The sequence below is a fragment of the Pseudopodoces humilis genome, chromosome 23 (assembly GCF_049639895.1).
Source record: "Pseudopodoces humilis isolate 2021_Gansu_Grassland_sample_001 chromosome 23, ASM4963989v1, whole genome shotgun sequence".
NCBI classification, from domain to species: Eukaryota; Metazoa; Chordata; class Aves; order Passeriformes; family Paridae; genus Pseudopodoces; species Pseudopodoces humilis.
Window position 1 is genome coordinate 4,598,166 of NC_142222.1, and position 25,244 is coordinate 4,623,409.

At 45.5% G+C, this 25,244-nt stretch overlaps 2 protein-coding genes across 2 annotated transcripts; one reads left to right on the top strand and one right to left on the bottom strand.

Annotated features, from left to right (window-relative positions):
• Positions 1 to 4,977: 4,977 nt before the first annotated feature.
• SLC13A2 (solute carrier family 13 member 2) lies at positions 4,978 to 17,190 on the bottom strand. Its single transcript, XM_005525949.2, has 12 exons — positions 17,084 to 17,190; positions 13,991 to 14,119; positions 13,500 to 13,636; positions 12,164 to 12,384; positions 11,111 to 11,288; positions 10,777 to 10,899; positions 9,629 to 9,850; positions 9,430 to 9,527; positions 8,749 to 8,870; positions 7,406 to 7,567; positions 6,394 to 6,531; positions 4,978 to 5,659 (listed from the first exon to the last, which is right to left on the bottom strand). The coding sequence occupies exons 1-12, from the start codon at positions 17,183 to 17,185 to the stop codon at positions 5,528 to 5,530; spliced, it is 1,764 nt and encodes a 587-aa protein (XP_005526006.1). The 5' UTR covers positions 17,186 to 17,190; the 3' UTR covers positions 4,978 to 5,527.
• Positions 17,191 to 20,140: 2,950 nt separating this feature from the next.
• Positions 20,141 to 24,998, top strand: SLC46A1 (solute carrier family 46 member 1). The gene is made up of 5 exons (XM_005525950.3): positions 20,141 to 20,443; positions 20,814 to 21,666; positions 22,027 to 22,110; positions 23,038 to 23,194; positions 23,709 to 24,998. The coding sequence occupies exons 1-5, from the start codon at positions 20,210 to 20,212 to the stop codon at positions 23,782 to 23,784; spliced, it is 1,404 nt and encodes a 467-aa protein (XP_005526007.2). The 5' UTR covers positions 20,141 to 20,209; the 3' UTR covers positions 23,785 to 24,998.
• Positions 24,999 to 25,244: the final 246 nt, after the last annotated feature.

A 25,244-nucleotide genomic window follows, 5' to 3' on the forward strand; every position in this document is an offset into this window, starting at 1 on the left:
GCATGAGCATGAAACTGGAGCTTGTTTTCACTGTGCCATTCACCCACCAGTTGTGACTATCCAGGTAGCTCTGGCTGTGATCATTGATTTTTGCCAGAAATTGGGGGGAAAAACTGCCCTTTCAACACCCTGAAAGTGCTCAGAACTAATTCTGATGATGTTGCCACAGAGCCTGGGTGATAAAAACATAACACTGAAGGAATGACAAGGGTTATTTTGGATTATTTCCATGGAATCTTGTGGGATTGCCGTTTCTCCTGTGCCAGCTGTAGCTCTCAGCACCCCTTGCTGAGGTCTGAGGAGAAAAGCAAAAGCGCAGGTGTGAGGAAGCTGCCACTGTCCAGCTGTGTTATCTGTGATGGAGACAAGTGATTTATGATTGAACCTTTCATGCAGCAGGAATGACATTGCCAGAGGAAAGAACAAGGAGGAAAATTCAGACTCCCTCCGGGCAACAGACAAAAATAAAGAGGATCCTTTTTTCACTTTTCTGGCAAGTCTCATCAGGAGAGTCCTAGAGCAAAAAAGGGAAATGTGGCTCTCCTTTTGCAGTCACTAACCTGCTCCAGACTAACCAGTACTCACTAAAGTCCTCTTAAGAGGCAACTGGGGAAACTGGTGCCAGTCCAGCTAACTGGGACACTGCACACACATTGTGAAATTCCATGATAATGTACTTTGTTTTCATGGACAACCCTGACCTCTTCTCCTTGTGCTTGATGGAAAGGAACAAGAATCAGCAGAATCACTGAAATTGGGTGTCCACCCCATTCCAAAGAATGGACAGTCCTGGATGGGGAAAACTTGGAATTGCTCTGCTCCTCATGGACTGGCCAGGGATCAAGGGAAGTGAGGAAATTCCTGGAGTGCTGCTGGGTGGGCAGGACCTGCAGTCATCTGAATGGTATAAATTGGAAGCAGAGCAAGTTTCTGATGGTCTAACTGATTCTAGTTACTATTTCAAGTGCAGTGGCAGCTAAAATTAGCTGTGATTAATTGTTAGATCACAAATACCTCACACAGGCATCCAGCATCTGAGCCTTGAAGCAGTTGAATCTCGTCTGATTCATAAAAATATGTGTTGAACCCTTGAATTAATCATTCCGTTCCTTCTCTATTTTCAAGTTAGTCTGGTTTGTTGTTTTGTTTTTTCTTTTCCATATGGACCATTTTAATACATTTTATTATTTTTTTTGACTCTGCTGCCCTGCTTTGCTTTTGAAAGGTGTTCTCTTGTTTCATTCCTCGTTTAAGGAGATTTTTAAGGAAAATCAACACCAGACCAGGTGCTTGTCCTGGATTTGGGGACCCTGGGCATGGCCTGGTGCAGTGTCTGCACCCAGCAGGGGACACGTGGGGAGAGAAGCTGAACCTCCTGGATGGTTTTGGTGTGTTAATATGATTAAAGGATAAATAATACTAAATGTTTCCTTAATAGGAGAAAATACCCAGCATTGACAGTAGTGATTAAGTTCCATTAAACAGTTGTTAGTTTGGACACCAGGTGATTAGTACATCCAAACCACTTCATTTCCAGACTTTGGCACCTTGGTCATTACTAACTCAAGCCATAAAGTTCAGTGAATCAAGTTGTAAATAGTTTTATTGGTCCCATGTTGGGAAAAAAAAACAAAATGAGGGTTGTGAAATTCCCAGATGATTTCAAGTTATGTGTTTCTTAAGTCCTTGTGTTTCTGCTCTCTGTACTTCAGTTATTCCTCATTGCAGAGGGTTTAAACTCTGCTTTGGCAAGCACTAAATCCAGTGGGCTAATTGAGAGCAGAGAGTTGTATTCCTAAAATAAAATAAACCAAATGGAGATGCACACAGCTGCCAACATGCCATAGTTATCCAAGGGAGGAATTTCCTCAAGGACACAAGTGGAACAGCTTTTACAGCTCCTGGAGAAAGGTCCACACTTACCCACATGCTGCTAATTATTGAATAAAACACACAACCTCATGTTTCTGTTTGTTTGCTAAAAATAATTTTCACCTTTTTGAGAATTATTTCATGTCCATTTTATGATAAGGTGTCCTTGCAAGTGGTTTTTATTTATTTCCTTTTATTTTTAATGGAGGTTTAGGAATTGAGTTGTATGTCCTGGACACATTTCAAGATGTCAGTGCTATACAACAAAGCTCATTTTAATACCTCTTAAGTGACTGGGAGCAAATTTTTGGTTTCTCCAAACCAATTTGAGGATTAGAAAGATGTGCTGGCTTCATTCTGGTTTAGCTTTCAAATTGCCATGTGTCCTGTTAAGTCTGTTTATGATTTCAGTGACCCTTGCATCACTCCCATGCCACTTTACAAATTGCTGCCGAGGTGTTTATGGCCAGGTGCCTTTCCCAAATGTAAGCGATTTTTCAAGGAGCCTGCCCAGAAACCATCATCTTTTATGGTGTGGTCACAGAAATGGTGTGTTTTTAGCGGGGTAAGGCCTCCCTGATCCCTCAGAGTGCGTGTGTGTGCCTGCAGAAGCCGTGTGTGTGTGTGCGAGGCGAGGCAGGACAGCTCCATAACTGCAGGGAGGATGGAGGAGGTGACTCGGAGTCACCACTTACTCACTGCCACACACTGTGGGAAACCTGTCTTTTGTGGTTTTGCTCTTTTTAGGCCAAGGCAGGCAAAAAGACACACATCCCCCCCCAACCTTGTTACCAAATTTATCACTTGTGGAGAGCAAGATCGGTGTGAGCTCGGAGCTGGGGAGCTGCACTGGGAATCCCAGCTGAGCACAGCAGGTGCTGAGCTGGCAGTTTCACAACAGATTGTGAAATTTGATCTCACAATGGGAAATAGAGCCACTCCTTGAGGGCAATATCTGGAAACATAATGGGGAACCACCCTTCAAAGGTGATCCGGGTAATAATGGGGCTTAGAAACACTTTCTACCTGCTTTGCTTAGAAAATTATGAAAATTTTTAATAGTGTTACTGGTTTTTGCACAAGCACACTATATTTAGCTGTACCTTGACTGGTCCTGAGCTCAGACACACCCAAGGCAATAAACTGTCCAGTGCCACCACCGCTGCAAGGTGGAAAGTGGTCATGAAATTCTCAGTTCTCCTTCTGTCCTGGTCTTCTCTTTCTCTTCTCTTCTCTTCTCTTCTCTTCTCTTCTCTTCTCTTCTCTTCTCTTCTCTTCTCTTCTCTTCTCTTCTCTTCTCTTCTCTTCTCTTCTCTTCTCTTCTCTTCTCTTCTCTTCTCTTCTCTTCTCTTCTCTTCTCTTCTCTTCTCTTCTCTTCTCTTCTCTTCTCTTCTCTTCTCTTCTCTTCTCTTCTCTTCTCTTCTCTTCTCTTCTCTTCCCTTCTCTTCCCTTCTCTTCCCTTCTCTTCCCTTCTCTTCCCTTCTCTTCCCTTCTCTTCTCTCTCCTACAGATTTTCACTCCTATTTTTTTCTGGAATTTGGTCATCTTCACACCCTCTGAGTAACTTCCACTGCAGATATTCCCTGCTAAATCATGTACTCACCCATGTTAATGAACGTGGAACACCCAGCATTAATGCATTGGCCCCATGACACTTTGCTACTTGATGTCTCTCTCCTTTCTTCTTGAGATTGGCATAAAGATTGCACCTGTGCTCCTGCAGGTACTTTATGCACACCACAGCCTCTGAATAATGTAGACTAATAGAAAAGACTTCAAAGAACCATAACACAGTTTTAAAATGGCTGGAAGGAGAGGCTGATGGGAAATGTTATAAGAATTCCACCTTTCCTGCTTAGCTAAGCAGTAATTTAGCAGGACAGGTAAAGTCTGCGCGAGTATTTCAAAGAAAACAAAAAGCAAACAAAAGCAGAACACACTGCCCTGATGCTGGAGACAAAGGGAGGGAGAAGGGAGAGGCTCTCAGCAAATCATCTGCTCCAGTTTGTCATTTTTTAAGTCTTCAGACAGAGGGTGAGCAGGGTAATGAAAATATTTAGAGAGATTTGGGTGTTATTTGATAGAGGGAGATGCAAGGGGAGAGTGGTGTAGCAGTGACCTGAGCAAGTCATTATGTGATTGAAATCTGTTACCCAGGAGCTCATTAGCAACAGAGTAAATGCCTTTCCTTCTGGAGCTGTGGATATTCTGCTGGATATCTATCTCACATCAAATTAAAACTCTGTCAAAGCCACAGCAGGATTAACACCAGGCTGCTCTTTCCAAGACAGTGATTTCCACAGACACTGGAACCATCAGTGCTGAGGAATCAGTGACCAGCAGACACCAGAATTATCTGGATATTTGGAACTGGAAAAAAATGCTGCAAGTCAGTGAATTCAGACATTTTATGAGTCAAAATTGCATTGCATAGGATAAAGAAAAAAAGAAAGATTTTAGGGACAATATTCTTTTAGAGTGAAATTTGGTCATTTTCTCATGGAACCAGTATGGAGATGCCATCAGAGTGGGATTTCAGAAATGCACTTTGTGTTTAAGCAGGGAACAGCAGAACAGAGGCTTCAGAGCAGACTTCAGGGGCACACATTGAATAACTGCTCATAACCTCATTTATGGCAGCGAGAGGTTGTTTTGGCAAAGTGCCTTTGGATATTTGCCAGTTTGGTCATTGGGAATTTATCTGCTACTGAAAGTCAGCTCCAGCAGAATAGGGATTAGATATGGAACAGGATTACATAATAGGCTTTTAACAAGGACAATCTTGGGCTGGACATTCCAAGATATTTGGCTCAGTAATAATAACAATGTAATTATGACTTTAAAGATAAGAGAAAATCAACCATGCTGATTTCTGTGACTATTTAAAGATATTGCAAGTGAGCAGATGGACAAACAGTTGATACCTGGAAAACAAAAGCAGTGATTTATAATAAAATAAACTGCAGAACACAGGGGTACATTAAAAAAAATAAATCTTTAATGCAATCCTGTATATTTTAGGACATAGAGATTCTCTCCTTTTCAGGGAAAGGTCTTATTATGAACTTGCAGGCTGCAATCTGACATAAATAACACTGGGGCAGATGTTCTGGAAGAAAAATAATCTTTTACATGCCTAACATTGGGACTGAAAATAAATATATTTCAAAATAGGATGGGCTGACAGTGATTTTTCAGTGATCACAGCTTGCTGTCAGTGCCCACAGTACAGAACAATCATGTACACCTTGCACATTTACACATAGACAGGTGGAGAGATGTGACAGCACAGATCTGTGCATGAAATCAGGAACTCAGAGTCTCTCTCCTTCCTTTCCTGTATTCACACCTCTCTTTTTGTTTTAACTTGCTGCAGATTTCAGACTTGCTGGAAAAGCACTGGGGGCAAACACCCCTGCAGAGGCAGAAAATCTAAAGGTGGGAGGGCTGGAAAGCCAGAATCCACCTCGTCCTCCTGCTGGGGTGACAAACCCGAGCAGCAGCCGGGCAATATCACTGCTGTTATCAACAGGAGGATTTCACCTGTCCTTTTCCACACAACAGGCTTTTCTCTAAACATCTGCCTCTGGGGGTGACAGTCCTGCTGTCCTTGCAGCTCTGGCAGGAGCAGCCGTGGTTCTGCCTCCTCCCCTCGTCACAGACAGGTCCCAGTCTTGTTTGCCCACGATGGGAAGGTTTGCAGCTGGAACAAGGATGAAGCCCAGGTGTTGATGGCCAGAGTGATGGTCAGAACTCCCAGAATGTTGAGTACAAACCCAGCTTTGGCCTAGAATTATAAAAGAAAAGCGTTGTTAGCAGCCCTGAGCACTTTTTTCCTTCCTTGATGGTTGGGATGGGTTGCATGGTTCGATTTTCTCTTTGGAGGTTTTTTCACACCTCCACCAAATTACATTTAAGTTGTTTTTCCTCACAAACATAATTTGCACAAAGCAAAAGGTTTCCATTGGATAAAACTCTTAAAACTACAAGTCCCCAAATCCCTTTAATCCACATCTCTTCTGACCTGGTATTTCTCTCTAACTTACTTTGGGTTTCTTCTTGGGTCAATGATAAGTTAGGGAAGTTATCAAGAGACATGGCACCGATGTCCTTGTGTCTTTAGTGATTTCTGGAGGTGTCAGGGCACCCAGTGAGATGTGCCAGGCTGTTCCCTGTCCCTGCAGAAGGACTGCCCAGGTGACAGGGCTCTTTGACACCCTCATGCTCTATATTTGGATTTTTCAAGCAGTTAGACATTCCCAGCTCTTATTATAGAATCTTCAAGAAGCCCTGGCTGTTCTTTAAAAGCTCATTAGCACCTTTATAAGATTCTCAGAGTGTATTAGAGACAGTGTGACCCTTTCTTTACACACACACACATCTCCTTTCCACTTGACATAAGCCGGGCACCACGACTTTTCTAATGCTGCCCCAAGAAGAACCAGCACTGGGAAAAGGAAAGATCAAACCTAGGGGTGAAAATCCTGGAAAGAAAACGTTGTTTGGTTTCTTTTTCCTCACCATATCAATAACCCTGAGCTGTCCATAGGAAAAGACAATGGCATTGGGAGGAGTTGCCACGGGGAGCATGAAGGCCAGCGATGCAGAGAGTGTGCAGGGCAGCATGACATAGAGAGGGTTGAGGCAAATTGCTTCAGCCTGTGCACAAAAAAGAGAGCAGAGGTGATGGTTTTGATACCTAGAAATGCACAGAAACCTTCTGGAAGAGATCTGATTGTATTTGTCCATGTCAGAAGCCTCATTCTTCTTCAAACACTGCAGCCACTCATATTTTGGCGCTGCTTTAGACACTTCCAGCATCTTTATGCAGCAAATGCAAGAATTGATTTTGTGGTCAGGGCTTTGTGTTGTTATAAATGGATAAATAATGCTTATATTCAGCTCTAAACTCTGGCTTCAAATTGGTTAAGAACAAAATTAAATTATCAGGGGAGGCAGGTGAAGCTCTGAAGGTGAGAGCTTTGGCTTAGGGGTTGGCTGGAGTCTGTACAAAAAGATGCAAAAAGATTTTGGAGGAGCTCATTCCAGTTTCTACCTGAAACCAGGATTGCAGAACTCTGCCTGCCCCAGCGACAGGAATCTCCTGTGGAAATGCAGAAGTCTGAATTAGGTCATGCTATCACCTTCAGAGGCTTCTGGAAGGCCAGTGGTGGGGGTGAAATGGGTGAAATACAGTCATGGAATGTTGCAGGCAAGGAAATGCTGCTGCTGGTGCTGTCCCCGTGCAGAACAAATTGGAAAAAAACAAGTACAGCTGGCAGTGACCTCATGTTTAGGCCAGAAGGCAAAGTCTTCATATGCCAATGAATTTAATCCCTTGCTTTTCACCAGCAGTGATTTCAGACAGGTTGAGCTAAGCACGGTGTGTGTTCGCATATGCACACTCAGGTTTTTGTTTTAAGTCCTGATGGGGTACAGGAAGCAGCGCTTGGCTTTGCCAGCCAGTTAATTTTGACAGCTGAGGAGCTGAAGAATGTCCTTATAAAGAGTATTTTGAGAGGCTGGGGCTCACCATTGAAGCCAGAATGGGGAGGAAGAGGGTGGTGGTGGCCACGTTGCTGGTGCACTCGGTGAAGGTGGCGATGAGGAGGCACAGCAGGAAGGCGATGGCTGGGTGAGGGATGCTCTGCAGAGGCGTCAGCTGCGTGCCCAACCACTCAGACAGACCAGATTCCTGCAACACAGCAAAGAGGGGTGCCAGGCTGCACAGGGAAGAGCCACATCTGTGCCCTGGTGAAGCTCTCATGACGATTCAGCCCTCCCTTCCCAGAGCAGTTCTGGTGCAGACTGCTGAAAAACACATTGGATTGTTCAGCAGGTTAAACAACAACAACAAAACCCCATTATTTCCCATCCAAGGAACTGGAAAGTAGGAGATCCTGCATTTATAGTGCATTATTGACAGCAAATAATTATTTCTCTGTTCAGATCATGACTTGTACGTGATCAGTATTTGAGGCATTTTTTTTTTAATGTAAGCAAAGATATTTGAATTAATTTCCTAAAATATTTTTATATATATTTTATCACATGCTGTAGTGATTTAATGTCATTTCATCACACTGCCTCAGATCTTAAGAACTGTCTGAAGCTTTTCACACCCTTCATCCTTGTCAGTCACTGGGAAGTAGCAGCATCCACTCTGTCATTCTGGGCTTTCTGCAGCAGCTTTTATGTGTTTGATTATTTATTCTAGGATAAATTAAAATATTTTTAATTATTCATATAATTAAATTAAATATTTCCTTTTCCAGACACGTGCTTTTCCATTTTAATTTTGATCTTTGAATTCTAAGCTAGTACTTCTAGGTGCTTGAAGCCTTTTAGAATTTCTTTATTGTGTATAGCTTTAATAAATGGATTGTCTGTTCCATCACTCAAATCATTACTGAAAAATAATGTGTAGCACTGGGCTCACTCCTGCAGATGTTTTTTTTCTGCTCCTGAAATTTCTGTAGCAAGCTCTACATTTCTCTTCTAACAGTTTAATTTAAATCCTATTTCCATAAATCCTTGGTTTGAAATACTTTGTGGACCCCTCCTGGGTAAATCATCTCCTCATGGTGGCCTCATCAATTACATTTTATTTAAACCTTTAAGGTGTTGGGGCAGTTTCTTAATCAACCACTTTTCTAGAAACACAATTAACTGTGCTGCCCTGATTGGCAGTGCCATCCCACGGCACAGGGAACAACCAGGATTTGTCCTGATCCCAGCATTCCAAGGATGGTCCCAGCTCCAGGAGCCGGGGAAAGGAGCATTTGATGCTCCCAGTGTGCCCTCTTGTGTCCTGGGACAGCAGAAAGAGCAAAGAAAGCACCCAGGAGGACACAAAGCTGAGCTGAGGAATGTTACCTCACTGCCTTTGGCCAAGGCAAAGCCACCTCCCAGCAGGAACACGATGTTCCACGGCATCTTCTCCTGAACGCTTCTCCAGTCCAGGAGGGCTGGGGGAGCCCGGAACTTTGCTCTGCCCTCTGGAACCCAAAAGAGATTTGGTGAAGCTGTGTTAGACTCTCCAAAGAAAGGAAAACTTCTTGGTGGGAGGTGAGTTTGGTCTGAGCGTCAGGAATCCCTTCTGTCAGCAAACTCTGGAATGATCTCCTGAAGCAAGTGCTGGGAGCACCACCAACAAAGGTTTTAAAACTTGACTTGCAAAAGCTCTAATGAATGATCTGTAGCTGCTCCAAGAAGCACAGTAGGAGGCAAGGAAGGGTGAGTTAAAGGTGTGGCAACAGCTCTGTGTGTTTCTCTTAAGTCCTGTATTCCCTCCTGAAGATTCCAGCTCAGAATCCTTTACAAATGTGTGTAACAGGAGCAGGAACACTGATAATTAGGATAAGAGTTTCCTAATTAGTTAAATGATGAGAAACAGAGAATTTCATGCAATATGTGCTTTGCCAACCCCGAAGCACACAGCTAGAAGAGCAGCTTGAATTGTTGTTAAATATTTGAAGTTTCCTTTGTAAACTAAAAATGTGAAAATTTCCCATGTACCTATTCAGACTGCCCATTTCTGGTGCTTCAGGGACTCACCTGTTTGCTCTTCATCTCTGTCCTGGTGGGAAAAGCCAGAAGGGAGGATGAAGAGCAAAATGGAGATGAAGAGGGCGACCGTAGCATCGGTGACATAGCTGCAATAGAGCAGTCAGGTGTTTATTCAGATGTGTTTTCAGCTGGGTAAAATCCAGCCAGCTCCATTTTTATTCAAAGTGAGGAGGAGAAGTGGCACTACCTTGTGTTTTCTTGGTTGAAGAGAACAGTTGCCCAGCCTGGGATGAATCCAGGTTCTCTTGTAAACCACAGCAGCACCAGGAGAACAAAGAGGATTGAAACTTCTATTTCTGCAAATTTCATTTTGCCCAGCTTCTTGCTCTCTTCCTTGATGGTTTCATAGGCCTGTTTCTCCTTAGCCTTGGCAGCAGGACTGGCACCACAACCAAAATTCTTCTTAAAACTGGAAGAAAACGGATGAGAAATGTCAGAGAAATTCGAGAGTTAAAAATCTAAATTTTGTACTCAATCATAATGCCTTTCTATGTATTTACATATGAATATTGAAATTAAATATATTATAATTTGCAACCATGGTGGGTAGGAGCTGCATGTCTTGGCAAGATGACGAGAAAAAAGCTTCCTGCCCATAAAAGCTCATTATTTAAATGTAAAGAAGTGAGATATCTGGGCACATGAGGAAAAAAATTACAGAATCACACAATGGTTTGTGTTGGAAGAGACCCTAAATTCCATTTAATTCCAATTTCCTGCCATGGGCAGAGACACCTTCCACTAGACTGGGACAATGTTAATGTGATTGACAAGGCTGCTTGATCACTGGGAAGAGCTTTTTAAATTGATAATGAGAATTTGAAAGGAGGGATTTGAAGGCAAGAATACCATTTCAGGTGTAACAGCACTCATTCCATGTAAAATTAGGGAAGTTGGGATAATAGAAACACGATAAGCTGAGAATTAAACAGGCAGGCAATGCAAACTGGTGGTGTTGGGTGATCTGCACCAGAACTAGCACAGAACTAATCTAGGTCTGGAGCAGCCCTGGTCACAAAGGCATTTACCAGCTCTCTGTAGAAATCAATTTCCTGCTCTGGAGCACAGCAATCTCCTAGGACACGACAGCAATGCTGCAGAACAGGTCATGTGCACTCAGAGCTCCCTATTTTCATTTACAGAGTACATTTAGCTAAGGTTTGATCAGATCCCTCGAAGAAAAACTCACAGAATTTTAACAGGCACCGGGAGTTCTGTTCTGCTCTCTGGTGTGCCGTGGCTTTGTCACTCCTGTGTGATTTTTCACATCAATAAAAGGGTTCCTGGTGTTGGACCAGCCCTTGATCAGAGCCCCAGGGGCTCAGGGGAACTCACTTGAAGCCCAAGTACAGGATCTGCAGCCAAATCCACGCCAAAATCAGCAGCAGCACCATGGTGGGGAAGGCAAAGGAGAACCAGGAGGCAAAGTTGATGATGCCACCGTTGTCTTCAAAGAGGCTGGAAAATGCAGGTGGCTGTTAACATCCAGAATTCCACATTCTCTTTTGTCCTCCATTAATGAGTCAGCAAAGGGGAGGTTCAGTGTGGTCCAGGAAGGAAAAGCAGCTCCCAGGAAAGGGACCAGACCGATATTTTCCTTCTCTGAGCTGCCTGGGAGTCAGCTGCAGCACAGTGCTGCACTTTTGGGGGTATGTAATCCCAGACTTACTCATTAACTTGTCCTTGCAGCACGAGGTTTGGTGTTGTCCCGGTCAGAGTGGCGATCCCTCCGATGCTGGATGAGTAACAAATGCAGAGGGACATTCCCTTGGAGAGATTCAAATGTTTCTTCTCAATCTCTTCAGCTCTCTTACTCTCTTCCTCCACTGTCAGGACATGAGAATTACCTAGATGCCAAGGAACAAGAGATGCAGGAGGATATTGGACAGGAAAAGGCTTTGGGCCTGCATTATTTAATATTTCAAGGCCAGAACACAATGGATTCACAGCTGAAGGAACCCAGAGTTCTTCATTTTAAGGCTGGCATTGTTAATTTTTTGACCTTCTGCCCATTTTCGCTGGTTGTCTTGACACAGAACAGTTTTTTCAGAGGGGAATTTGAAATGTGTGATAAAGTTTGAACCCACTGCTGACACTTCCTTGTGAATGAGGGCGATGTCCTGAACAGGGGGGTGAGGCAAGAATTCAGGGAATTATAGCAGAGTTGGAGGAGCTGGGCTGAAGGGAACTTTTCCTGTGTGCTGGCACTGAGGTTCATGTTCAGAAACACTGCAACCACCTCAAAAATGAGGAGAAGGGCAAGACAGCTGATAAAGAGCTATTGTTGCTTGATTGTGTACCTTTGGATTAGAACAATCATTTTAATCCCTAACCTTCCAGCTGGAAATGGGCCAGAAATTTTCCCTTGGGAATTCCCTGTTATAAGTTACACAGTAGATAATAATTGAACAGACATAAATATGCAGGGAGATAGGAAGCCTGATGTAAAATCTTCCCCTGGAAATTGGAGAATTTGTACTTTTTGTCTTTTTATTGAGTAGCTATAACCTCTTTGTATTTTTGATTTAACTTCAGCCAAGCCAGTAGCTCACTGTAGTTCTGTCTGGTTCTTGGAAGAGCCTCAGCAGTGCTGTGTGGTGCAGTCAGGATGCTTTGGGGACAACCTTCTTTTAGAATTTTAACAAAGGAATTGCTATGACAGAAGAAAGCACCAGGTCATCCTCCATCAACCTGAAGAGAAAACCACCCACAACCCATTCACCTTTTTCCTCTGGTTCTTTGAAGCTGTCAGGTGACTTCTCCTGCAGCTCAAAGGCTTTGTTGGTGTGCTCAGACCCTTGGCCAGTGGTGCCAGACTCAATTTCTGACTTGTGCAGCTGCTCCATCACTGCCTGTGCTATGGGGACCATCATGGCAGTGGTGGCTGTGTTGCTGATCCACATGGACAGGAAGGCTGTCACGACCATGAAACCCATCAGGAGCCTGAAATAAGAAGGTTTGGAAAAGCTGGATCAGAACTCAGCCCTGCAATGCTCTTTATTTTTTGTTACAAAGAGTCAGCTACTAATGCTGGGTTTGGAAAATGCTCAGCAATCCCCACCCAGCACTTCCTCCTGCCCTGGTCTGTTTTGTGAGAGACATAGTTAAGATTTAAGATAATTTTTCTTTTTCAACCAATTTTTTTGACATTCTTATGGCTAAGAAAGTGGAATGTGGTGGCTTGGAGCAAGCAGTTTATCCAGTCACATCCTGCTTATTCCACATCCTTCTGGAGAAGACATTTCTCAATAACACATGTTAGTGCATTATAATATATTTTGAAGAGGAATTGCAAGCTGAATTTGATCCCAAATGGCAATCAGTTTAAGCCATAGGGAAGATGATATCTTTTTTTTCTTTCTCTTGTTATTTTATCCCACCTCTATTATTTACAATCCTCTTCTTTCTCATCTAAAATTCTAATCCTCGTTTCAGTATTACTCTGTTATTTGTCTCAAAATTATTCTTTAGATGAGATGTAGATTATATATCAGATGAAAAGGGGTTTATCTTGTATGCATTTTTATTCTATCACTTTGTAATTTCCTACAGCATTCCCTCTTCTTATGAGCTGAAACAGATTAAACAGGGTGATGTAGCCTGTGCATGGCTTAAAGTTCTAGTCTGGAAAACATTTGTTGTTTTCCAAACAAGCACCCCAGTATTTCCTCTTCTCTTTTCAGTCATCAGCAGACAGAGTGTCCATGTTTTCTGTATTCCAGCTGAGGTTTTTCCTGACTGCCCAAAGCTGTGCTCCAGGCCCAGCCTGGCACCAGCCTTCTTTTTCCAGCATTGACTCTCTTGTTGCTATTTCTCCACCTAAAACCCTTTTGGAATAAAAAAAACAAAAAACAAAACTAGAAAACCCACCACCCAAAACCCAAAAAGACACACCAGGAGTGTAACACCTCAAAGGATCCCCAAGGTTTGCTCAGGCACTAACTCACTTGGGCTGTAGGAAAGCATTTGTAGGGCAAGATTTGTGGATTTCCATCAGAAATGGGGATCTAAGGCCATAAAATCCTTTATCCCACAGCATTTGCACCAGTGTAACTCACAGGGCTGGCCTGACACCTGTGATGAGCAGGACCCTCAGAGCCACTCGCTTGTGCAGGTTCCAGTTCTCGATGGCAATGGCCATCATCAGCCCCCCCAGGAACAGCATGTTGGTGTCCTTCAGGTACTCCCGACACACCTGGGAGCGGGGAGAACGGAGAGGGAAGAGTCACAGGAGAGAGGGGGCATTTTCTGAGGGAGTTTATTCCAAAGGCATCAGCAGGGAGTAACTCTGGGTTGTGTCTGGACGGGGAATTTGCTTTGATTTCAGATTAGCAGCTCCACCCAGAGCTCACTCTGGGCTCATGCAAGGTCTAGTCCAGGGAGATGACAGAGAACAGTAAAAGGAATAATAAAATTTAAGTAAAATAAAATAATAATAATATCAATCATATAAATATAGTGATTATGATGATGGTCATAATATAATGCTGGGGAATAATCCCAGAGTAAAAGCAGCTGACTGATTAATACATGGAGTGAGAACTCTTACTGTTGTTGAATCCATGATATTCATTAGTGGGAACAGCAGGACAGGCAGGAGAGCTGTGACAGCCAAAGGCAGGGCTTCTGTGCACCAGAAAAGTGCCATCACTATGATCACATAGCCACACAGTGCCTCCTGCCAGGGGAAGGGGACACCCAGTCAGAACACGATGAACATCGAACCTGGAGCTTTTCCAGAAGCCAAGGCCCCATAATTACATTCACTGCCTGATAAAGGGATTAGAGAAAAGGTTATTTCCCATGCTGCTCTCCCATCTGGCCTCTGACCTATGCAGATCCTAATCAAATGACAAACTGTACAGCAATCTCCTCAGAACTCTGAGAAGATGAGGCCTTCAGCAGGGGCAGAAATAGTACCAGAGGTAAAGAAGCGTGGGTGACTTTGGACCTTTCATGATAAGGGATTGGCATCACTAAATCAAGGCTTCTTGATTGTGCTGATGGTGTTATATTCTGTATTTATGTCCTTGAGCTGTAGAATCAGTTACGGATCCAGTCAAGGCTTCTCCACCTGTTTCCGCTTCAGGTCATGGCCCAGGTGAACCTCAGATAATCCCAACAGCCTGGACTCCTTGTACTGGAAATACTTTTATAGCTTTTCACTGGATTTTTAGCTTAGTGGAAACTTTGAAAGGCTCCCTGGCAGACTGGCTGCAGATCATTTCAGCTTCCACTGACTTGGTCTTGGTTGTTTGAGGAAAATGGGATCCTGTATTTCATGTCACTCTTATTCTGAGAAAACCTTGATTTAGTTCTGCTTTGGCCATTCACTCCAAATTTCATGTAAAAATGTTTAAGTCAGTCCCTGTACACGGAAAAGATTCAAAATTACTCGTCACAACAGTGGCATTTGATTGGGCCGAGGAAGAAAGTAAGAGGAGGTTTTGGTGTCTTCTGCACTTTGGAACTTGCAAAAATTCTTGGAGACACCGAAGCCAAAGGAAGGAAACCATGGATGTGTGGTCTGGGATAAAGGATGTCCACTAAAATGGACTGGACAGTATGAATGACATTAAGTGTAGTGATGAGGTGGATTACAGAAGATTAAACCAAGGAGCCAGAATAATGGGTGTCAGGATTGGATTTGGGACGCTTTGGAACGCACTCAGGAATTCTGAATGTGGTGTGGAGGTTCCAGAGCTGCTGAAGGGAAAGGGAAAGCAGGGAGCTGAGCAGCACAGAGGAGAGAAGACAGCAGTCTAGGTGAGAATTACCAAAGCAGCCAGGCTGAAGAAGTAAGTCTGAGGGATTCCCAAAGACACAAAAATATTCCTTTTTGAGCCTTATTTTTGAACGAGAGAATCAAGAACCTCAATTATTCATCCTGCTGATCACTGAGAGCAATTTGCACTTTTGACAATCCTTTTTCTCCATTTTTGTTATTAAAAAACACAGACAAATGCCTTTTGAGAGACCCTATCAGAGATTTTGGGTGTGTCTTGTAGGAACAGTGCCATTGCCTTCCATCCTTCTGCGAACAGGCTCTCAGTAAAAATGGGAAAAGTGTTTTCCCAAAGTCGGCCATCCTGTAAGGACATTCGTCTGCCTTTAAGTAAGATTTTTAGCATGGTTTGCTCTCAATTATAATAGCTCAGTGTCCAGTGCTATGTCATTATAGGGCAGGTTAATAGATCAACAGAATAGAAAAAAAGTGAAATTCCACCCTGTAGCTGCTGGCTCACACACTGTGTGCAGAGGCACCAGCTTTTCCTGCTCAGAAGTGGCACAGTGCACAACTTTAACCCCAAAAACCCCTTCCTAAAGTTCCCTTAAGTCACAGAGGGAAAAATCCAGCATGTTTTCAATTTTTGTCCTGTTGCTGACTGCACAGAAAGCAGAGAGAGTCATTTTCAGAGAGGAACTGAACCAAGACTGCTAAATCATAGCACAGGTAACTCCAAGGACTCACTGTATGTAACAATGCCTCCAGCAAGTGAGCTTGAACTCGTGGCCTCAGGACAAAAAAAAAAAAACCAACAAACCCAACTCTGTCTCCTTAGAACTTTCCTGATCCTGATCTCTTTTCACTTCAGTAACTCCTTTGCCTATGGAAAAGTTAACTAGCAAAAAAAAGGTACTTTTTATTTTTTTCCCCCTCTTCCTAGCAAGCTCTTAAGTAATAGTTTAAACTATTTTATTTACCCAGCGAGGGAATGAGAGGCCACACCTGACCAGCTGCCACACTCAACAGAGCTGTGAGGATGACAGAGCTTTGGGACAGGCAGGGAAGAGTTAGGGAGGTGGGGAATGAAGCTTGGAGAAGGAGCCTAAACTGGGAATCAGCAGGAACTGGGAGGGTGAGACCAGAGAGAGGAGTTAGGACTTGGTGTCCAAAGAGAAGTGACAGGAGGGGCAGTTTGGGACGAGCTCCTTCGTGGTGCTGGGGCTGTAATAAGAGACCAGAGATTAGATCTTTCTGCATGAAGAGGTTGGGAGTGCAAGAAACAATGAAGAAGCAGCAGAAGACTGGGAGTCTGTCAGCTCCCAGCTCTCTCTTTAAATGAACAATGCCCCAGGAATACCTGCCCAGATACTACAGCTCCCCAGTCAACTTTTCCTGCAGGAACCCTGAGCCAGGTGTCTTCCAGAGCTTGGTGTTTTAAATTTAAAGTCCTTGTTTGGGAAGATTCTTACAGAAATATGCTAAAGCAAGATTGAAATGCATGTTATTTTCTCATATGTAGCGGAATGTCTTGTCTGGCTAAAAATGCCTCTTCTAAGCACGGAAAAAAATTTAAATATGTGGACTGAACACTGTTAGAAAATGAAAAGGGGGATTAATATTGAGCTTTAGGTCCACACCAGTAATCTTCAGCATAGAAAGTCCTTGTCTAAATCAGCCAGATGCAAAGCAAGAGTCACAAAACCTCACGTCACTGAGTGTTCCTCTAGAAGATGCAATCACAGATGCTGCTGCTCATCCATCTGTGCCCCAAAGTTTTACATCACCCCAATATGCTCAGGGAAAAAAGAAAAGAGATGTCCAAGCAGTAGATGCAGGTGCTCTGAGAAAGAACTTCTTTACACTTGAAAAGAGCAGCTCTGAGACATTTTAAATTGAACTCTAAAAATTCCTTACCTTGGTAGGCAGAACCAGAGGCAGAGGGAGAAAGACCAGGGGCACCAAGACGATGATGAGGTATTTCCTGCAGGCCAGCACTGCCTGCCAGGAGAAAGCCATGGTGCTGGAGCTAGCCCAGTGCTGAACGGCCTGGAATCTGCTGCTTGGAGCCTATATAAACACCAGGGAATATTAACCATTGACCTCGGGAGATTGGGTGTTGTTTTTGGAACTGTAATCGGAGAAAGAAGGAAGAGAACAAAGAAGGGAGGAGACAGTAAAGAGTGTCAGAGCAGGAACTTTCTCAAGAGAATCTTTCGGAAAGGTGATAAATCCATTAGAGATTTAACTCCTTGTGGAGCAAGTGGGATTTTGAAAGCATCCTGGAACGACCTACACTTTTAAAAATATAATGTTTTGGTCTCTAATTATGCTCTCTTTGAATAGGTACTATTATTCCTTCTATCAAGAAAGAGAAACTGCTCCCTCCAAAACAGGTTGAAAAATTATTTCCATTTTCAAAAAATACGAGGGAACACTGAAAACGACATCTGCATCTACAATGCTCAAATACAGGGATTAGAAACACCAGAGTAAAATGTTTATGTAATGTAATCATTGTTTATGATGTTTATGTTTGTTCACTGAGAAATTCACTTTGGGTAGCAAAACCCACTGGGCAGAGCTGCTGTCACCAGATGCCACTTGAAGTCCGGACTGACAGTCCTTACCTTTGGTTTTAGAGGATTGGGAAAGACTTGGCTACAAGGGATCCCTTTGCAGACACTGGGCTATTTTTTATTTGCTTTTTTCCCCCCACATTTTTGATCTGGCAGGTTTATAGGCACAGCTTTGGGAACTTGCAGGGTGTATTGGCTGGGGGAGAATTAAGAAGAAATGATGCTACAGGGAAATTACCAGTGATTCTTGTCTCAGTTGCAGGCATCTCCCAAAACACAACCTGTGAATCACTGGATTCCATACATTTACAGGAATAGTACAAATCATTTTAAGTCCAAAGGGTATTTCTTGTTAATGCCACATTGATGGCTTTGTTGGATCATCCAAGTACATCCCTCAGGTAATGATGATAACATTTCCATTTTATTGGAAATTTATAAATCATCTTGGTACTGTTTATAGCTTTCTCAAGAAGAGAGATACAAAGGGAAGCACGGTCATTAGGTCATCTGATGTCAGCTCCACAAAAAGCTTCTGCTGTTTCTGCCTCTCATCCCTTTTCTGACAGGGCTTGTTCTCTCTCAAGAAAGTGCTACTGATGGAAAATCAGCTGCCAGATTTGCAAGCTGGGTTTGGGCATATTGCTCACAACAAACAGCATCACTTTTCTTGGTGCCAACCCTGAGCTTTAGCATCTCATCCTTGGTACAAAAAGAATGAGAAAGCGCTTTCAAATTAACTCTGTTCCCTCACATCTTGAATCCATTGAATGTTTAATTACTGCCTGACAAGGTGTAGTGGCAAAAGCAGCCAACAGCAAGGTCATTTTTCTGCTTTTTTACTCTTATGCCCTAAGGTTGCAATGGAAATCTAAAATAACACCTTGTTCTTAAATCTCTGAAGACAAAGGTTGGCCTCCAGCTGAAGCCCCATTTATGGAGTGAAAATACCAATGGTGGAAGGGTCTCAGCTGAAGAATTGTGCTTGTTCTTTAAAAGTATCACCTCCACAGAGATGGCTGCCACTGTCATGTGAGTCACAATACTCTCAAAGATGGTAAAAATGAGTTATAGAAGTGCTTAACTACAAAATGAGTGGTTTGTGTCTTGTTCAAGCTTTTCCTGTGGCCCGTGAGCACCTTGGTGCCGTCAGAGGAGTGATGCCAATTTACATTAGTTTGGAACTGCTCGAGTTTATATAAATGGGTTAATCTAATACTCTGGATTATGTGCTTTGAATTTAAAGGACAACTTGGTCTTTGCTTCCTTATCTGCTCTTCGAGGTAGGCAAACCTCACAGGAAACCAAACAGCACAGCCAAAACTTTCTTCTTTAAATGAGTTTATAAGTTATTTTATAAATAAAGTCCTTTATAAAAGGAAGTATTTTCTAACATGCTACGAAGTAGAAGTGAGCATGTATTGCTAAATACAGTATTTTGCTGATCCTAGTGCAGTTAAAATGTTGATTTTTGTTTTGCTTGGTTTGTTGAGCATGGAGAACACGGAGGGGAGCCTTCATCTCATTCTGTAGCTTCCTCCTCAGAGGCTTTGGAGGGGCAGGGGCTGTTCTCTCTTCTCTGGTGACCAGTGACAGGACCCGAAGGAACAGCATGAAGGAATGTCAGGGTGTTTAGGCTGCATTTTAGGAAAAGGCTCTTCACCCAGAGGGTTTGGGCACCAGCAGAGGCTGCCCAGGCAAGTGGTGGAGCCCCATCCCTGCAGGGGATCCCAATCCCTGCATCCCCCATCCCTGCAGGGATTTAGGAGTGTGTAGATGTGGCACTTGGGGACATGTTTTAGCGGTGGCTTTTGGACTCGATGATCTCAGAGGGCTTTTCTCACCTCAACAATTGCATGGTTTTGTGGAGCATCACCCCCTGAGGGCTGCACCTTTAGCACCGGGCTGGCTGCAGCGCCAGCACCGAGGGGTCTCGGGAGCGCCCGCGTTCCCCCGGGTGGCGGGGAGAGCCGAGCCGCTCCCGTTCCGGGCGGAGCGGAGCCTGCATCGCTCCGAGCCGAGCCTGCATCGCTCCCAGCCGAGCCTGCATCGCTCCGAGCCGAGCCTGCATCGCTCCGAGCCGAGCCTGCATCGCTCCGAGCCGAGCCTGCATCGCTCCGAGCCGAGCCTGCATCGCTCCCAGCCGAGCCTGCATCGCTCCGAGCGGAGCCGCTCCCGTTCCGGGCAGAGACCATCGGTCTGGTTCCGGGAGGAGTGGAACTTGAACCATCCCGGGCGGAGCTGTGTCAGTCCGGATCGGGAGGAGCTGTGTCAGTCCCGATCGGGAGGAGCTGTGTCTGTCCCTTCCCGTTCAGGAGGAGCTGTGTCAGTCCGGATCGGGAGGAGCTGTGTCAGTCCCGTTCAGGAGGAGCTGTGTCAGTCCGGATCGGGAGGAGCTGTGTCAGTCCCGATCGGGAGGAGCCGTGTCTGTCCCTTCCCGTTCGGGCGGAGCCTCCGCCCCTCCATGGCCGCTCCGCCGCCCGCCGAGCCCCCGGTGCCCCCCGGCCGGCGCTGCCCGGCGCTGCTGGCCGTGGAGCCGCTGCTGTTCCTGGCCACCGTGTCGCTGGGGCTGCAGGGCCCGCTGGCCACCCAGTACCTGTGGGACCGGCTGGGAGCCGAGCGCGGCTACAGCGACCGCAACAGCACCGACTCCACCGGCTGCGGGGACAGCAACGGGACCGCCGACCCCCTGCGGCAGGTGGGGACACCGGGGAAACGGGGGGCCCCGGGACAGCCCGGGGGAGCCCCGGTGCAGATGGAGAACTCGGGGGAGAGTCCGTGGGACCGGGGAGGCACGGAGGGAGTGGAAGCTGACGGTGGGCAGCGGGTCCCAGGGGAGAGGGAAGCTGTGGGGGAGCAGGGGGAGAGAGGTGCCCCAAGGGGAACAGGGAACTTGAGAGGAGCTGGGAGTCCCTGGAAGCAGGGTCAGGAATGTGAAGCTCCGAAGGGAGCAGGGGGCCCGGAGGGGAAGGGGAGCGTGATGGAAGCGGGGAGCCCCAGGAGGAGTGGGGAGCCCAGTGTGGCACTGGGTACTGCTGGAGCTCCTCAGCCGCCTGTTTCCCCTGCAGGAGGTAGAAGCCCTGGTGTCCCACTGGAACCTGTACATCAACCTGGGAGGCTTCTTCGTCAGCCTGTTCTCCGTGACTCTCTTTGGCCCATGGAGCGACAGCGTGGGCCGGCGCCCGGCGCTCATCCTGCCGGCCGCAGGCATGGCCCTGCAGACAGCCGTCTACCTGCTGGTCATGTACCTGGAGCTGCACGTCGCCTTCTTCCTCCTGGGTCGCATCTTGAGCGGCCTCACGGGCGACTACAACCTGATCCTGGCCAGCTGCTTCTCCTACGTGGCCGACACCAGCGAGCGGCGTGCGCGGACGTTCCGGGTGGCCATCCTCGAGGCGTGCCTGGGCACCGCGGGCATGGTGGCCAGCATCGGCGGTGGCCAGTGGCGCAAGGCCCAGGGCTACATCAACCCCTTCTGGCTGGCCTTTGCTGCCAGCCTTGCTGCCACTCTCTACGCCGCTTTCTTCCTCCGGGAGTCGGTGAAGCAGAAGAAAGCGGCCAAGCTGTTCACGCTCAGCCACTACAAGGCTGTGTACAGGCTGTACACGGCCCCAGAGCACCTGAGCTCTAGGTGGAAGCTGGCTCTGTACTCCCTGGCTTTCTTTCTGATTGTCACGGTGCATTTTGGAGCCAAGGACCTCTATGTTTTGTATGAGCTCGGCTTCCCTCTCTGCTGGGCTTCTGACCTGATCGGGTACGGCTCGGCCGCCAGCTACCTGGCTTACCTGAGCAGCCTGGCGGGGCTGAGGCTGCTGCAGCTCTGCCTTGAGGACACCTGGGTGGCTGAGATAGGACTGATCTCCAACATTGCTGGGCTGGTGGTGATTTCCCTCGCTACCACAACGCCACTGATGTTTACAGGTGATGCTGAAGGCTTGAATCCCTGTTTCTCAGGGTTTTGGCAAGTTGATGCTGGTAGTGTGCTTCACGGGGAGTTCAGGCACGTGAGGATGTTCTGCCTCGTGCTCCAACAAAACTGTGGCTTGCTAAGGGCAGGGCTGGCCAAACACTGAAGTTGGAAGTGCATCCATGTAGTTCCTAGAACATCAGGCTTCCCAGAACTGTATCACACTGCAGACACAGACTGAAGTGAGATCCAGGAGAGTAGATTGTGTCTGAATTTGGCAGGGAGACACCGCCAGCAGCTGCAGATTTCTGGGACTGACTTGGGAGACTTTATTTTTCAGTTGAGCTTTTCCTAATGTGCTGTCTTGCTCACAGGTTATGGAATTCTGTTCCTTTCCATGGCAGCCACTCCAGTCATCAGATCCAAGCTGTCCAAGCTGGTCAGTGAGACAGAACAGGGTAAGGAATTAACCACTTTTTTCTCAGAATATTGAAGCCAAACTCTGGGGAGGTTAGGAGTTCCCTGGCTCCTCTGGACTCCTTTGCCCCTGCATTCACCCCCAGGCCCAAGGTATTTTTTTTTCCCCCAAATAATTGTCATTATTTGATTCAGACTTGCTGCATTTCCGAGATGAGAACAAGGGAAGAAAAACAGGAATAGTTCATTCATCCATACATTTATATCCAAAACATTTACAAGCAGCAAGAATTAAAATGGAATATATAATGAGGAGAAAGGAGTCATTCTCCTGACCATAACTTTGCTCTGTAGATCAGTAACAGTGGGAAGAACCAGGTGTTGTTGGAGGGTTGTATCATTGACCACGGTGAAAGATCATGGATAACCCGTAGGAGGAGCAGATCTGCCTTTTGTGCAGTTATGTGCTTGGAGGGTTTGCACTTGCTGTGGAACTCAGCACAGGAATGTCTCTGAGGCAGGCAGGGGGAGGAGGGAGTCCAGGTGGCGACAACTGAGAGGTGATTTTGCACAATTCATGTTTCTTATTTTAGAATGGCAATGGCACGTATGGCAGATTTATGGTGCTAAATCTTCTGCTGTACTTAATGTTTAACAAGTGATAAGAGGTGTTTGGCAATAAATAGATCTATAGAGCCCTGGACTGGAGCATTTACAGTCCAGCTGGTGGAAAATAGCCTGGTCATCTCCTGATACAAATCCTGCAGCTTGGGGAGGTTGTCCTGGCCACAGGCTGGACGTGCCAGGCCAGTCCTGTCCCACCTTACCACACTTGATATTCACACACCTCTCTGATGGCAAACCCTTGGAAAGATTGGCGGAATCCACTGAGGGCGATGTGTTACAGGTGTTTATAGGCAATAACCAGCAGCCTATCTCACCATTAACCTCTTATCTCTCTTTTCCAGGTGCTCTCTTTGCTTCTGTTGCCTGTGTGGAAGGGCTGTGTTCACTCGTGGCTACAGGAGTGTTCAACTCTCTCTACCCTGCCACCTTGCACTTCATGAGGGGATTCCCATTTCTCTTTGGGGCTATAATCCTCCTTATTCCAGCAGCTATCCTAGGGTAATTTACTTCAAATGTCTAAACTTTGCCATGCAGTGTCATATGGAAAATACCATTTACTCTTAGGATAGAAGCTGACAGTTTTTAAGGCATATTTTCAGTTATGGTTGTGAGAGGGTGTCTGGTGCTCTGGTAAAAAGAGGTGCAGGTCATTTCCTTTGGAATCTGAATCCTAGGGATAAACCTGCAGCCTGAGTAATGTAGCTACCAATATTCAAAGTGCTTCAAAGCCTCACTCCAGCCTCAATGGAATCCAAAATCAGGAACTGAATTTGCAAGTTCTCAGCAGTCTCTCTCCCTGTAATTTGTCTAGTAATTGAAGCAGAAGTTTTGTTGTGATAGAAAACAAATCCCCTGGTAGGTTCTGGGAGAGGGAATGTATTGGGATTTGCACAAGAGCAGCAGCTCTTGGCAGGGTCATTTTGTTTTGATCCTCTGAAACTTTTTAGACTGACTCCATTCAGCAACATCCCCAATGTGCCTTTGAAAGCTGAAACTGTTAATTCTTTTCCAGGTGGATACAAATCTGGGATTCAAAACACGACTACAACCACTTCCAAGATGCTTCTCTGTCCCCTCCAAAAGACTGAATTTAACAACAAGGAATTGGCCAGCACGGCAGTGCCCGCCTGAAGGTTACACCTCAGTCCTCCCTCAAAGGACAGATCAGTGTGGGAGGGACACCCTGCTTGTCCTTACTAACTTTTAAATGCTAAATAGTTGGAAATACAGGAGGAGTTTGATTTGGAGCTGTGAATGCCCCCTCAACACTGTGTTGGCTCATCTGTGGGAGAAAACCCAAGAGACCCAAAAGTCAATCAAGCCGTTGTGGGTTTTTTGCAAGGCTGGTTTGTGGTTTGGGATTTGGTGGGGCCAGAAGGCTCTGCCATGCTTTTAGTGGGGAGGGAGGACTGAGTTCTGGTTTAATTGCATTTTCCCCTCAGAGGACTGCAGCTGATGAGCTGTTGGTGTGGCTGAGGTACAGACTGAAGCGGAGGCACCCAACAGTGTCCTGCTTGGAGGGGGAAGATCCGTGCTCCAGATCTTCACATTGCCACTTAAACCCCATCCAAAGTGACATGCCAGACCACAAAAATCCTTATGGAGAGAGGTAGCTTAGCACAGGAGTGCTATTGCTGTCCTTACTGAGTGAACCAGCTTTAGTTCTGCAAGTCAGAGGTGTCCTAAGAAGGGGATCTACTTCATGGAGTGTTGGTAGGAGTGCCAGTGGTATGTCCTGCCTGTCTGCAGCTCAGCCCAGCATCTCAGAGGTGGTTTTGACAATTAACAGATCATCTGAGAATACTGCAGTGACAGTAGAATAAATCCTGGGTTGGGAGGGACCCACGAGGATCCTTGAAGCAACTCCTGTAGGTGCCTTAATTGACAGTTGCCAAAAACGATGAAGTTAAATTGTCAGAATTGTTCCCCCCTTATACCACAAAACAACCCCAGTTTGATAGGTGTGCCCCAGTCACATGAAATCACTGCTGTGCTTATCCAGAGGCCTTCCTCAGCAAGCTGGTGTGGGGACAGGACTAGTGTCTTTAAGATTAATCATTTTTGCTGTATGTGGCATAATCCTGTGTTAATGATCTCAGTTCTGCTGCCTGTCCTGGGATCTGTTGATGCCAGCAAGCAAACCCTGTGTCCATGGTGCTTATAATTTTTCTTTCCAAATCATTACCTGTGTTGCTGCAATCTTGTTTTTTCTTCATTGTGCCATAAAGCAGCAGTTCTGTGTACACTGCACATGCTGTTCAGGTACATGCAGTAATGACTTTACTGTTACTTTCAGAATGAATAAAACCTCTTTTATGGTTCATAAAACTCTGGATATCTTGTGCAGCTGTTGATATTGTTTGTCTTTGACTCGTTTAGGTCTTCTCTCCATTATTTTCATTCTCAATCCTTTACTGAAGACTGCAGTACAAAAGGAGCAGCAGGAATTTATATGTCTCATGGAGAATGAGTGTGTGAGAGTGAAAAGTCAGGAAAAATGCAGGTTTGGACTTGCAAGCAGCCAAAACTTGCTTTTCCTGACCACCAG